A 14820-nucleotide genomic window follows, 5' to 3' on the forward strand; every position below is an offset into this window, starting at 1 on the left:
GATGCACTTGGTCAATGAACCCACTCTAAAATTATACATATATAAATGTATTTATTCAAATATATATACATATATTTATATATGTATGTAAATATGTATGCAACATTTATATATATACACATATATATGTATAAATGTATATAATTGGGTTGAGCTCGGGCCATGTTCGGGCTACCTAAAGGCTAGCCCCGAGCCCAGCCTGAAAAATAAAAAAAAACAACTTCTTGAGCCCGAGGACCATAAACCCAAGCCCAGCCCATGTAAAATTCTGAGTTGGGCAGGTTCGGGCTCGGGCTGGGCCCACCCAAGTTGCATCCCTATGTAAAACCGAACAGGGGTGCAAAATAACTCCACTTCCGCATTTGCACTCATTCCAAAGGCAGCCTTGGGATAAAATCCCACCTTTACCACAGTCTGGGGTTATGGGGTATGGCCATATGGGGGATGTGTGTAGGTCCATGAAACAAATAAAGAAACATATGTACTAGTCATGGTCCAAGCCTATTAATTTTGGAGAATGTGGGAATGAATTTGGTAGTATTCTAATCATTTGATTTCAAAAAAATATATATATATTTCTGTGCGAAGGGTATTGGTTTATTTTCAAATGAAATTGACATGATACATTCGCTATAAGTTATATCAGTGTTTTCGAACCGCTCTTGATTCAGATGGTTGGACTGTTGGACCTAAAACCCATTTAGTTCCATTTCACTCTTAATCTAGTTTTTAGCCAAAAATTGGTGATTTGGTCAGCGACTTGCTGATTTAGGTGGTTGATCCATTGACCCATTTAACTGTTTTTTATTTTAATTATTTTTTTATCTATTTATTTATTAAATTGGAATAGGCCATCCATTCAAAGTAGATGGTCAAATCATCGACCTAAAAACCAGTGACCAGAACAGTTTCGGTTCTGGATTGGTTTTTAAAACCTTAAACTATATTAAACACATGAAAGTTCCAAAAAATAGATGAACACATGGTATGGGTGGAACAGCACGATGCCATTGAATACATAAAAACAATGGCTAAAAGTCCACAAATTATTAAAAAATTTATATGTTATGAATGATTTTCATTGCACGTGTAAACCCATCGGCATGGATGATTTTCATTGTAGTGATTTTTTGTATCAAGTTTGACGATTTACCATCCTCAGCAAGAGAATTTGCAACCTGCTTTGCTTTTCCATATATTGATTTTTCATGAATTCTTATACTCCATTCATTTAAGTAAATAAATCCACACTATTACATCAGCTTGCTTTTATCTACCTTAAATAGGCAATTTGCATTTGAAAATAAGCACAGTAGGGGTGATCATGGATCGGGATGGGCTGCGTTCCGGGCCTATTATATGTATGTGCAGACGAGACCGAGCCAGGCCAGGCCCAGCCCGTAAATTTCTGGACTGGGCCAGGCCGGGCTTATAAATGATCAACCCTATTGTTCAGGCTCTTGGGTTGTTCGGTCTGAACTTGGATAAGATGCTAACCATCATTCATCTTATCTCCTGGCAAAATGATTTTAGAATCTTTTCTTCCTATGCAACTCATATATCGTCCCGTCTCTTGTGAATATCTGGTGGCATTGGCAATTCATTTATCATTAGGCTGTTTAGTAACAATGATTCATCCCCGAACTGGTTGGGTCGGTTATGGTTCCAAGTTCAGATATATTGTCTTGATTATTATTGCTTTGGAACTGGTTTCATGCAGTCCCGAACTGATTCAGACCTGACCCGATATATTAATTGATTGGATCTGGGTGAAGTCCAAGTGGAATTGAAACCGATCCAACAAGAAATATTAAGGACCTGGAACTGAACCAAATCCGATAGGGTCTGTAATTTTAGACTCATAACCAAATTGATCGGTTCTCGGGACAATATATATATTTTCAGTAGGGTTTGTATATATATTATAATATATTTTCAGCATGTTTTTTTATAATCAGATCCATCGGGTCAGCCCCGATTGTCCCGAGAACTCACTAGTTCAGTTCCAGGTCTTTAGTATTTCTTGTCGGGTTGATTTTGGTTCCATTTGGACCCGACCCAGATTCGACCCATTGACAGCCTTATACCTGGGAGCTTAAATTCCCCTCGTTAGCACATGGCCCACATGAGAAAGGGAAGATCTTCTGGGAACCCTTTTTCCTTCTGTCTACCGATGCATACAAAAGGAGAGAAATATGAAACATTTAATAGAGAGAGGTTTATGCTTTCAGATTTCATGGGTAGGGTAAAGGGGTTCTGTTAGAGAAGCATTGACCTCATTAAACAATTTAAGCTTTTAGGTTGAACGGTTCTTTTAGATGGTATCAGAGCCTATTTAACCAAGTAGTCTATTGTTTAGTCTCTCATTATAATTAATTAAATTTCAGCACAAGCCACAAGGTATGGATGGGCATACACTTGTCCACACTTCAAACTCAATGGGCTTTTATGTGGGGGTGTGTTAGAGAATAAAAACTATTGGAGGACCTCACCCAAGAGCTTAATCTTTTAAGTTGAATGGTTCCTTATTAGATTCATCTACTCCTACCCTTCTATTTTGAAGAGCTCCGGGTATTTCAACCTTGTGTTCACTAGAACAATATTATCTGAGCCTCTTAATAATGTAAAGATCTAAATTGTGCCTAAAAGCTACAGAATTACTCCAATTGAAGGGAGTTGGGGGAAACTTTGCAAACTACACAACTGGTTCTGACCCACACTGAACTATTTTTGGTAAATACAATATATCGGGAAACTTTGCAAACTACACAACCGGTTCTGACCCACACTGAACTATTTTTGGTAAATACAATATATATCTTCTTGTTATGTATTGCTTCATGGTGGTTTCTTTTCTTCTTTATCTAATAATGGAGGATTGAATTTCTTCCAAAGTTCTTCCCTTGGTTTCTGGCACAATCTTCGCCACGAACAGAACAGTTAATGCACAAAATCCAGCATAGAAGAAGAATGTACGTGAAAATTAACCAGTAAGTATAGAATATGCTGTTAAACAGTGTCCACTCAGCTTTCCATGTTTTACTCTGAACTGAAATTTCTTCTTCACCTGAGGAGCTCCAGTTCATGAAAAAGTTGAAAGTGTAGGAAACTGCCCAAGCGCCCAGCCAGTTCACCAGAGTCACCAGGCTTCCAGCAGCTCCCTTGATGTTTATTGGAAATATCTGTGTCAAACAGTACTCAGATATGTCATAACCTTCCTTTAATAATTTATAGCGATTTCCATATCACTGTTTCCTTTGTCATACAAAGAACTATCATTGATTGTTTGTTATTGGTGGAGATTGACAGTTTGTGAAAATCTTTAGTTACCTCAGACATCATAACCCAAGGAACTGCTCCCATTCCAGTGCTCCTGAAAATCTGGAACTGCTGGATTTTAAAACAACAAACTGATTTTCATAGCATTTTAAGTTACCAGTGCTCCTGCCACAGCTAGCATTGGAACCCATTCATATACCAATTCATGGCTCTGTAAACAAAATATTAGGCTTGATACTAAAAAAAAAACATAGTAAATGTTAAAGATAATAAATCAAGTTTGAATTTTGAAATTATAATCATGTTTACCTTGAGATAGAAAGAAAGTCCTGTCAGAAAACAGCCCAGGAATGTCCCTGTTGCTGAAACCTGAAATTGAGATCATCTCCATTGTTCATCATAGGTGTCTGTGTTATATACTTCTAGAGGTAAGAATAAAGAACAACTTTAATACTACTTACCATTAGAAGGGGTCTCCTTCCAGATTTATCCATTAAGATTGCACCCACAACAGTTATGGGGACCTGCTAATCAATAGAGTGAGATTGGATAGAGAGAGTATTCTATTTTTGAGGATTGCGGTCGCGATGAAAACCTGAAGACAAGCATAGGCTATGGTTCCAATTTTTCCTGATGAACCTACAATTTCAAATCAAAGAAAGTTCAGATGTTGATGGAACTCGTTAAGGATATTTGGATCATCCAAGGGGAGAAAACAAGAACATATGCTTTACCAGCTGCCACAAAAGTTTCACTTGCATAAAATCCTATTCCATTTATACCTCCTAATTGCTGGAATACCATTAATCCAACTCCAACCTGGATGTAGTCAGTAGGTTTAAAGTATAAGGTTCTGAATATATGGTATATATTGTCAAATGATCAACAGAAGCAGCTATTGTCTTGAAATATTATGTTGACAAATGGTCCTTACTGTGACCGAACGAATATATTTCTTTTGAAATAAATCCAACATTTTAGCTTTGGGCAAGTGTTGAAGAGTGTCTATATAATCCTGTTAAGAACAAACCAGTCAGTACTTAATCATCCTAATTGGTTTGTGAAATGTTCATAGAAAATAGAAACCACGAACTTCAATTTCAGAAGTTTCATCAGAAACATCAGCATCATTTCCACGCAGTCTTAGCAGTGTAACTTCAAACGCTTTCTTGAGGCCAACCTTTGCCTACAAACACAGGCAAGGATATGAAGTTTGTCATTATTTACCCTGTTTCCATACAACCTGATAAACATTCTCTATTATATCTGCTTACCAGCCATCTGGGAGACTCAGGAACAAAGAAGAGACCCAAGAGCAGGAAAAAGCATGGAATAAGTCCATCAAACAAGACACCCCCAGATCAATTAGTCCCTTGTCACTGTACCAATTTAATCTTTAGGTGTTAGAATTTACCAGTGTTCGCCATGATACAACTGTCCCTATTAGGAAGGCAACTGATGATCCAGTGACAATCATGAGCAGAACAGTCAGAGAGCAATGGGTTATTATCATCAATGCCTCAAAAAATCTGTGCTTCATTTGTTTTCCCTTTTTGTTTACCTGATTCACTGTTGTGAGTCCTCCACGCAGATCCTTCGGAGCTATTTCTGCAATATAGACTGGCACCTATCCATCCATATGGTCATTAGAACTTTTGGGTGAAGAGAACCAAGATATGAAGAGATCCACAAATTCTTCTGCTTACCACATAAGAGAAAACTCCAATTCCATATCCTGTGAAAATCCTTCCCACATCTAGCGACAGAGCTCCCTTTGTTTTTGCAAAAGACAGATAGATAAACAGCCCAAGCGGGTTCCTGTTAGATTTTAGCCGTTACATGTAGAGAGGTTCAAGATCCCTGCAAACAGATTCGAACCTTGGAGAAGTAAACAGCAAGCCATCCTGTAATGCAGAAAGCAGCTGACATTCTCATTGCCTGTTTCCATGAATAAGCAGACATGGTCAGTAACATGGAGGAACACTAAGCTTAACCACATTATTAGATTGTCTCTTTACTTACTCCCTTCCGACCAATGAAGTCTACAATACGACCACTCATAATTGCCCCAGCCATTCCACCAATTGTCAATATGGAGCCGAACAATGAGTACTGCAAAGCTACAGAATATGAGTTGCAAGGAGTGGTGACTTCATTAATGTTACAATTCAAAGATAGCAGCATTTGATGTGAACACCAACTCACCAAGAACCCAAGAATACATATTATTGATTGAACAATCTTAGTTCTGTGATGTAGATATAAATTTGTTTAAGTATATTACAGCTTATCTGCCTGGATCGTAAAAACAATTAATGAGGTTTCCCCCATAGTAATTCATATTTAGGCTGTTAAAGGAATTGCAGAACTTTTTAAACAAAAGGGGTGGAAGGTAATATTGAAATGAGAAAGCTTTTTGAGGGGGTGCACAAGGACACCGATTATTGTCAACCCTTCTCTTAGAATTGCAGCATTAAGTTCAATCATTCTCCAATATCTCAGTAAGTGATGCACGTGGACCAGAAAGAAAGTTGTCTAGTCGTCATTGAGTCCAAGTCTGGCCCTTATATAAAGCCCAAAGCTCAGGCTCAATGCCCCAAGCCTGAGCCTGAGCCAGCGGCGGGCCTAAAATTATGTCCAAGCCCGATATAGAACAGGCCAAGTCGGGCCAGTCTGTGAGACGAGTTCAGACCTGCGCCCGACAAGGGGGCGCCCCACAATGTCCCACAGCACATCTCCTCTGTGTATTGAGAACATCTCCTGATGACAACATCATTGATTCTGATACTATCATCGGGAGATATTTCCAATACATGGCGGGGATGTGCTGCGGGACGTTGTGGGGTGCAGATTGAACTCCTGTTAGACTATCCGGCCCATGAATAGGTCTAGGGTCAATTAAGACTTATTAGTTTGTTTGAGAGAGTAAATTAAGGTTTATTAGTTTGTTTGATGATGTAAATGCATGGAAGTGCAAATAGATTAGGTGTAAATTCTGGTTTATCTGATTTTACTTTTTCTTATTTGTAGAGAAGTAAAATGATGTAACCCCCACCTTATATGAAAGAGAATGGAGGTAAGAGGAAGCTTATTCGTTTGGGAGTGAGGTAAGAACTATGATGATGTGATTTCTACTTTTAAATGAGAGAGAATTGAGTCAATTGACGTAAGAGGAAGGTGGTGCAATTTTTGCATCAGTTTTTGGGATGCAAAATTTGCACTGCCAATGAGTGCAACTGAGACAAAAAGGACAAATTTTGTATCAAGTAGGAGTCCAAATCACAGTTACAAACAAACAGATACAAAATACTTGTCACAAAACAAATAGATATAAAACAGATACAAAAATTTGCACTACTAATGATGCTTTCGGTTCAGGTGCCTTTCCACCAGAAACCATAACTTGAAAAAAATGAAAAATCAGTGTTGTTGGTGTATTTGTTTATTTATATCTATACTATATATAAAAGTGTGAATGAAATGTGGAATTTTTTTTGGATTAAAATTACCCTCTAATTTTTTGTTTGAGAAAGAGTATAAAAGTCATTTTATTACATCTTTAATAGCTACTAAAATGCACATAATTGTGTATTTACTCCATCTCTAATGGTAAGGGTTGAAAATGTAAGTTTAATTATTACTTCCCACCTCATTTAATCCCCTCTTATTATATTTTATAATTAAATTATTAACTCCCATTTTCTCTTATTAAATTAGATTTGTTTCAATATTTTTAATAATATATTTTAAACATGATTCAAAAATAAAACCATTTTTAATCCAAGTGGTGGCTAAACAATTCAACCTTCTTAATCAAATTGATGAACCATTGAAGTCATAATTAGATTATAAAATTTTTAAAATATAAATAAATATAGAAACTTACAGAAAATGTAAAAAATCAGACACATTTATGATATTTTTATTAATCAAATTAAAAAAATAGTGTAATAAACAAAAAATATTTTTATTGTAATGAAAATAAAATACATAATTTAAAACTGAAGAAAAATGAAATTATTTTACTGTGTGGCAAAGATCAATAGTTCAAATGTTGGGTCAAACATATTAACCTTTAATGTCATAAATAAATAATAAAAGTTAATAAAATATAAAAAACAAAAATAAAAAAATACATAAATTTTGCAAAAAAATTAGGTACATGTATAATATCATATATTTATCATATTAAATAAAAAGAAAGTGTGACATATTAGAATTACTTTTACACACAAAAATACAAAAAAGTTACATAAAAAATTGAACACATCTATAATTCTATATTTACATTACTATTAAAAATATGAATGAGATTGTGAAACTTTCTTTTGACTAAAATACTCATTTTTTTAATTAATCCCTATTTAATTATGAGGTTTAAATTGTAAATTGAAATACTACTTTTCACTTCATTCAATTCTCTCTAATAAAAAAGATATAACATTACAAAAAGAATAATCTAGCCAAGCAAGTAGGCCTATCAATGATACTTGAAACTTCGTAACTTGATCCGATTATCACATATTTGGATGAGATACTTATGTAATCAGATTTGGATTTTACAATATGCATCCGATTAATATCTAGAATTGTCACGTGCAAAACACATACACTCTTACTAGTACTAATAAAGAAAAAGTATGAATTAACCTCAGCCAAAGATAGATCAAGATCATCCCTGATAGCAGATTGAGTGGGCGCCAAATAGCCCACCTGCAACCAACGATCGCTACTGGTTTTCCTTTGTAGGCTGAGAAACTTTAAACTTGAAACATTGTGCTTGTCAAGTTGGATACGCAAACTTTGCTTGATCTTATTTGCCACTTGACTTAAAACCTGAGTTTCGCAAGAAATTTTATATCACTATGTGGAGGTAAATTCATGGAGTGCAACCACTGTGGTTAGGGGTATTCATTAATTCATGGTTTGATTTGGTTCGGTTTAAAGAAGATGTCAAACCAAATCAATAAATCACGGTTTGAGAAATTCTCAAATCAAACCATTTTAATGTAGAAATCAAACCAGACCAAACTGTTTTATTAAGGTTTGGATCATCCTATTGGGCTTAACCCAATTAGAAAGCCCAAATAACATGCACCTACATAAATAACAAATATAATTCAAATATCAAAATGTAACATTAACAAGTGCAACATACTATTATTATATAATTTACATTCACACTTTCTCAGTCATAAATAGCTCCTTGGGCATTAAATTACTAAATATATTATTAATAACTCTGTTTACAGCTTGGTCTGGTTTCTAAAATTTAGAAAACCAGATCAAACCAAAAAAAAAAAAAGTCTGAGAAATTCTTAGACCAAGTCAAACCATTTTAAAGCTAGACCAGACCAAATCACTAATTTCGGTTTATTTGTTGAGGTTTAACAGTCTAGACCATATGATGAACACCCTAACTCTGGTTTTAGCCTGAATATGCTTCAAAGTTCAGTAATTCTTTTGATCAAGACACAAATTTGAGACTAGACAATTTTACTTAAAGCCAAATTGCCAAGAATTAAAGTCTCTGCAAGCAAAGTCCTTAGTCCATGTCCATGAACTATAAGATTTTATAATGGAAGAGGTTTAGGTAAGAGGAGGAAGTGTAAGTTGAGGGATCTAAGAAGCAACTATGCTTCTAGTCTTCTAGCTACTTAAGTACTTACACAGGACCCGAACTCAAAGGAACCACAAACCGCAACCAATGTATTAAGCAAAACCATTCCTATGGTTCCTCTATGACACTCTTCTTAGCAGAGTCATCTTCTTCATAAACAACAACCTTCTGTTGCTGGATGAATGGTTCTCTCAGCTCTTCAAGCCCTCTGTTTTCACCTTTTCCGACGTCCTCTTCAATTGTCATCTCTATCTATATACCTATATATCTGTATCTATGAGAGAGAAGAAGAAGAAGAAGAAGATGAAGAGGGGAATGTGTCTATGTAAAGAGAAAGAGGACAGTTGTTCAGTGGCGTGGAGCTAACTAGCAATCCAAGTGAAGGTATTCATATAGAAGAGAGGGTATATCTTGATGAGATATTATTTTGGAATCTTGACTAAACCCATTAATTGGATAACAGTAATGTAAAACAGAACAGAAGATCACTTTTCATTTGGAGAAAACGTCAAAGTTCATAACAAGCAAGGAAGGAATCTGACTATAGATATTTGTAAGTTTATACAAAGGGACCGTTTGGTGGGACACTAAAATTGTAGGTGGAGACATTACTTAAATTTGCGTTTGTTAATTGGATCTATGAACTATGATAGTGAACCTTGCTTAATTATCTGATGAGGCCTTAAATGATGGGAACGGTTAAGGGTGATCTGAATTCCATTTGTTGATAATTCTCCTCAACTTTGTGATATAGTTGCAAGTAGATCCCTTCTGTTAAAATTTTCAAAAAATAAAAGGTATGAAAATGTTCAAAATACCCATTCTGTTACTTTTTACCAAAAAGTTTATTTTTCAAATTTTCTCTTCATATGAATAAATAGCTGCGAACAGTAGACCTCTTTTGTTAAAATCTTCAAATTCTCTCTTTTCTTTTCTTTGTTATTGTTTTTCTGTAGAAACCAGCCTCAATAGTAATTGTATGGGTATTTTTGGACATTTTTGTGCCTCTTATTATCAAATTCTAACAAAGGGGTCTACTTGCAACTATGTCAGAAAGTTCAGGGGAGGATTGCAATTACCAAACTTTATGGGAGGTTTCAACAACAGTCAAAACATCAGGGGAAGTTTCAATAATTTACCCTAAAAGTTATTTCAATTCATTTTGTTCAAATATGTAATATGAAGATCATAGTTATTTTAATTCATTTTACTAAAACACCTCTATAGTTTCATGGATTTACTAAATTTATCCTATAGTTTGCATTTTACTAAAATACCCCTATAGCTTGAAATCGGTTTACTTAATCAACCTTCCATTAGAACACAATTCACAAGCCACACTTTGCCTCTACATCAACATAAAATGTCCAGGTTCGAGCCTTACATATATAATTTATGTATGTTTTTATTATACGTAATAATATCAAGCTGGACTTATTTGAAAAAGTCCAAGCCCAGCCTGAAAAATAGTCAAGCCAAGTATTTAAAGCCTGAGCATGAGCCCATGGGCCTGAAGTTTTGTCCATGCCCGATAATTAACAGGTCGAGCTATCCCATTGGGCTGCCCAGTCAATGAACAGGTCTAGAAGACAATGAAAATGACCATAATGTCCATTTGAATAAATTTTATCAAGAAATAATAAAAATACCATTTATCCCTTAGTAAGATACAAGCAGCCACTCTATTTGGCTCTATTTGGTCAATTTTGTTTTTTGTATAAAAAAGTGTTACGGGTACTCTTGGAATAAACAATTATGAACACCTGCACTTAGAACATTTTCACCGCTCTCTTTAGGTGATCATGTTACTATTTTTAGATGGCAAAACAAACACTTTTATTGAAAGGTCGATTAAGTAAATATGTTGAAACTATAGAGGGTGTTTTAGTAAAATGAAAACTATGGAATAGGTTTAAATAAATCTGTAAAATTATAAGAACTATGTTCTAGTAAATGACCCTTAGGCTGTGTTTGGAAATGATGCAAATAAATGTGAATGCAAATATGTAGTGTAAAACGGTTCATATAAATTGTAAAATTGGGTTAGTTTTGCACTGACAAATTTACCTTCTTACCAAACAGACTTTTAACTGTAATGGATGCAAATGTGAATTCCAATAAAGCATATGCTTTTTTTTATCAAAAGCCTACTTGAATGCAAATTTACTTTTTTTTATTGATGTACTTTTACATCTTATTATCAATGTAAATATGCACTGGTCTATCATTTATCAATGCATAAATGTAATGTTGTCAAACACAGGCAAAAGCGAACCAGAGTGCAATTTTACCCTGAACCGGGATTTACACTCCATTTGCATTGTTTCCAAATGCAGCCTTATTAAATGCTATGTAACATTTTGATTAGCTAAATTTAATATATTAATGGTATTCAATATCCATTATGAATCCAATCTAAATCTATGAGATAATTCAGGTATACCCAAGGTTCTAAATATTGATACAGACTGATAGTCACTTCTTTTTTTAAGGTTTTTGTTCAAACATGTTTATGAGGGTTGATATAAGGGCTGTCTATGATTTACCCTTTGAAACAAGTCAAACCCTGAAACAGTCCCTATAATAACATATCAGTGGGTCACTGATATATGATATGTATCGATTAATATGGACCAATAAGTCGCGAAATTTTGATTTAATGGATTTCAGATCAATGGACCGACCTAACAGCACACTGCCTGCCTGAATCCCCAAGTAATGTGGTTATCTAATATCATATATATCAGAAGAAAAAAAAAATCAATCAATCAATCCATTATTATCACTAAAATTCGAATCTTCCATGTAGATTGAAACATGCACTTCACAAAGTGACAGAGCTACACCTATTGTCCGTTCCGAATAAATAAGTTTCACAAAGTGACAGATTCACATCTGTTGTCCGTTCTGAATAAACAAGTTGATTGTGAATATATATAGAAGATATAAAAATCTCAGTGTAGATTGAACCCCGTTTGGCTGAAGAAACAGACAATCAAGACTTGAAAGGAGATTAAGAAAAAACCTAATAAGTGATTAATCATTCAAGTTGCACAACTTTCTGTGGATGACTCAGCCTTTGTTTGTCTCATTTATGATTTTGGTGGGGAGGTTTTAATAGCAATAGCTTGGACGCCACAGCTTCCATTTTGGATGCATTAGCTGTTTTGAGACATTAACTAATACTTTCGGAACCTGGCTTACAACCATCTCTATCAAGGCATGAATTAGTTTAGTGACTTTGATAAATCCACGGATGGTTTTTGTATCTCCTTGGCTTTTGTGGGTTCAATTATTATATACATTCACTAATATGATTGCACGTTAACTCCAGTGTTTTTATTTTTTAGGGGTTTTTATAGTTCAGTCCACCCCTAGGGTGAGTTAGGATTTTTACAGGTGGATTGAATACTTTTCGTGGATTGATGTCAAATTCATGGGCAGGATGTGGTTTATATGGGGGCTACTAGTACATTAGGAGGGGGCTGCAATTCAGATTTTTGAGGTGGATTGCAGTCTATTTATCTCTTTTTTTTTATTGACATTTCACAAAGGCTCTGTTTGTTTATTGGTAATCAGATAATATATTTATCCAAACAAGTGATTCCCGGGCAAAAGTTGGTCGAATAACTTTTGGTGCCAGTGTTCGGCTGCATTTTCACTTATCCGAATAAAAATGGAAGTGGGAGGGGATTAACATTTTCAGCGGATAGATAAAACAATTTACCCACCCTCTAGGAGAGTAACCGATACTCTTCGAAATATTCATTTTTCATGAAATCCATTATAGCGGTGTGTGGTCAGTTACCCGGTTGACCAATTTACCCAGATACTCACAAATGAACAGGGCCAAAGTTTAATTTTGCATTTAACAATATGTATTACCATTGCATTCAACCAATCACGTGTGATCATAGATTTTGCATAAAATCTAATTTGTTATATATCTAATCAACTCTTCTGCATATTTTTTCAAACAACCAACCATTACCGGGCTATAAGCACTAGTTCAAGGTAGGGTTGGCAATTTTTCACATCCCCGACCGGGACTCGACTTTCCTGGCTCGATGGGGTTGGGGATGGGGATTATTTTGGCGGGGACGGGGGCGGGAACAAAGATTAATAGGAATATATATATATATATATATATATATAATATTGTTTATATTAAATATATATTATTATATTATTTTTATATATCAAAATATATTTAAAGTATTATTTAAAAAAACTGCTATTATCTAAAAATATTTTGAAAATTCAGGTCCCCACGAGGAATCCACTTCCATCGAGAATCAGGAATGGAGAACACATTTTATCCTCGATGGCAATAAAAACAGAGATGGAATTAATTTCAGAATCGAGATCGGGGATCCCCGCCCCGTTGCCGTTCATAGTCCAAGGCTCATGGCTTATCTGTTCGACAATAGCTCATCCGTCAAGAATCCAACCATTACAATATTACACCAATCAAAATGTAAAACAGTCCCCATCATCTGCGTTTGAAGTTGAAGGAATATTTTCGCTCAAGTCAAACAAAAAATTATAACGTCAACAATTTCACAAAATGTAAGACTTTTGTCTTTTCTCGCTCTAGAGCCTTTAATAACCTCCTCATCAAATCAATTGTTGTTTTTCGGTTCGATCTACAATCAACTTCAACGTAAACCATCAAGATTCTCTGAAATTTTCTATTAGAGTTCCAAGTGCGGCTATGTATAAAGTAGATTTGCGATGGAAGGGCTAATGGAATGGAGAGCCGATTAGCTGAACATTGATGATGCCTGTGCGGTTGTGGCATATGACCCATAACTACTTCGAGGTTATTTGGTTCCGTAAGCGTCTATTGAAAAAACTCACCCACATAAGCGTTGGAATTTATTGTGTATGAAAAAAGCGTAGTTGCATAGGTGTTGGTATTTATTATGCATGAAACCAACCACTGTTTGATTTCATAGTTTATTAAATAAATACTGAAAATCATAAATGCTTGAATTTTTATGCAGTATTCATATATGGGGAAATGTCAAATTTAAACAAAATGTTTATGTGACACTTTTATGCGGTGTTAATCTGAGGTAGAAAGTAAAACACGTATAAAGTAATCTCCAACCAAATAACAAAAACAATAAACATTTGAAGTATTTAAAGTTGTACAAATAAACATTTAAAGCAATAAATGATCTATCTGTAAACTCCACGGAACCTATAAGTATATATAATTCACTATTGCGAAAATTATAATAGAAACCATAGATAAGAACTGCATGGAGAAACCCCAAATGTGAAGAATGCTACGATCAAACTAGGCAAGATGATAACAATGCAGGCTCTGTAACAACCTTTGAGGCAATGCAGGTTCACGCACCCACAATGAGCATAAAATGTCATCCAGGGCTTGCAATGTGTATAAAATATCATCCACAACCTACATTGAACACAAGGCATCATCCACAACCTGCGATAAACATAAAGCATCATCCAAACCTGCGATGAGCACAAAACAGCATCATAGATCTATGATGGACATTAAGCATTGTTTAAAACTTGCAATGAACACTTAAATATCTATTCACAGTCGACCTACGCTTCTTGTAGTCACAACAAATTGCGACGAAGCATCTCGAGGATGACCACTAAGATATCCAAACACATCAACCGACCAAATATCTCATCCCTAACGCGTCACCACAGTAAAACCTATGAAGGGATGTAATCGACACATGGTTTAAAAGACTTCATTGGACACGTGGCAAAACCCCATTAAAATTTACTTAATAGTTGACAAGAGAGTCAAGATTCCTTTCCCTAATAGGTAAAGTCCTCTTTTGGACTCTTATCTTTATAGTTTCGGGATCTCCTCTATAAAAATCAGAAGACAGAAGCTGCGAGAGAGATACTAGAACCTCTAGAATTCCCCA

General features: G+C 35.1%; 1 protein-coding gene across 1 annotated transcript; it reads right to left on the bottom strand.

Annotated features, from left to right (window-relative positions):
• Positions 1–2586: 2586 nt before the first annotated feature.
• LOC104588399 (sugar transporter ERD6-like 16) lies at positions 2587–9256 on the bottom strand. Its single transcript, XM_088900420.1, has 17 exons — positions 9065–9256; positions 7930–8115; positions 5302–5391; positions 5158–5217; positions 4986–5051; positions 4682–4906; positions 4554–4640; positions 4373–4465; positions 4214–4294; positions 4014–4098; positions 3875–3918; positions 3741–3803; positions 3589–3648; positions 3437–3490; positions 3331–3390; positions 3068–3182; positions 2587–2976 (listed from the first exon to the last, which is right to left on the bottom strand). The coding sequence occupies exons 1-17, from the start codon at positions 9143–9145 to the stop codon at positions 2861–2863; spliced, it is 1566 nt and encodes a 521-aa protein (XP_088756546.1). The 5' UTR covers positions 9146–9256; the 3' UTR covers positions 2587–2860.
• Positions 9257–14820: the final 5564 nt, after the last annotated feature.

This window comes from Nelumbo nucifera, chromosome 3 (assembly GCF_055504915.1).
Source record: "Nelumbo nucifera cultivar China Antique chromosome 3, China Antique-T2T, whole genome shotgun sequence".
NCBI classification, from domain to species: domain Eukaryota; kingdom Viridiplantae; phylum Streptophyta; class Magnoliopsida; order Proteales; family Nelumbonaceae; genus Nelumbo; species Nelumbo nucifera.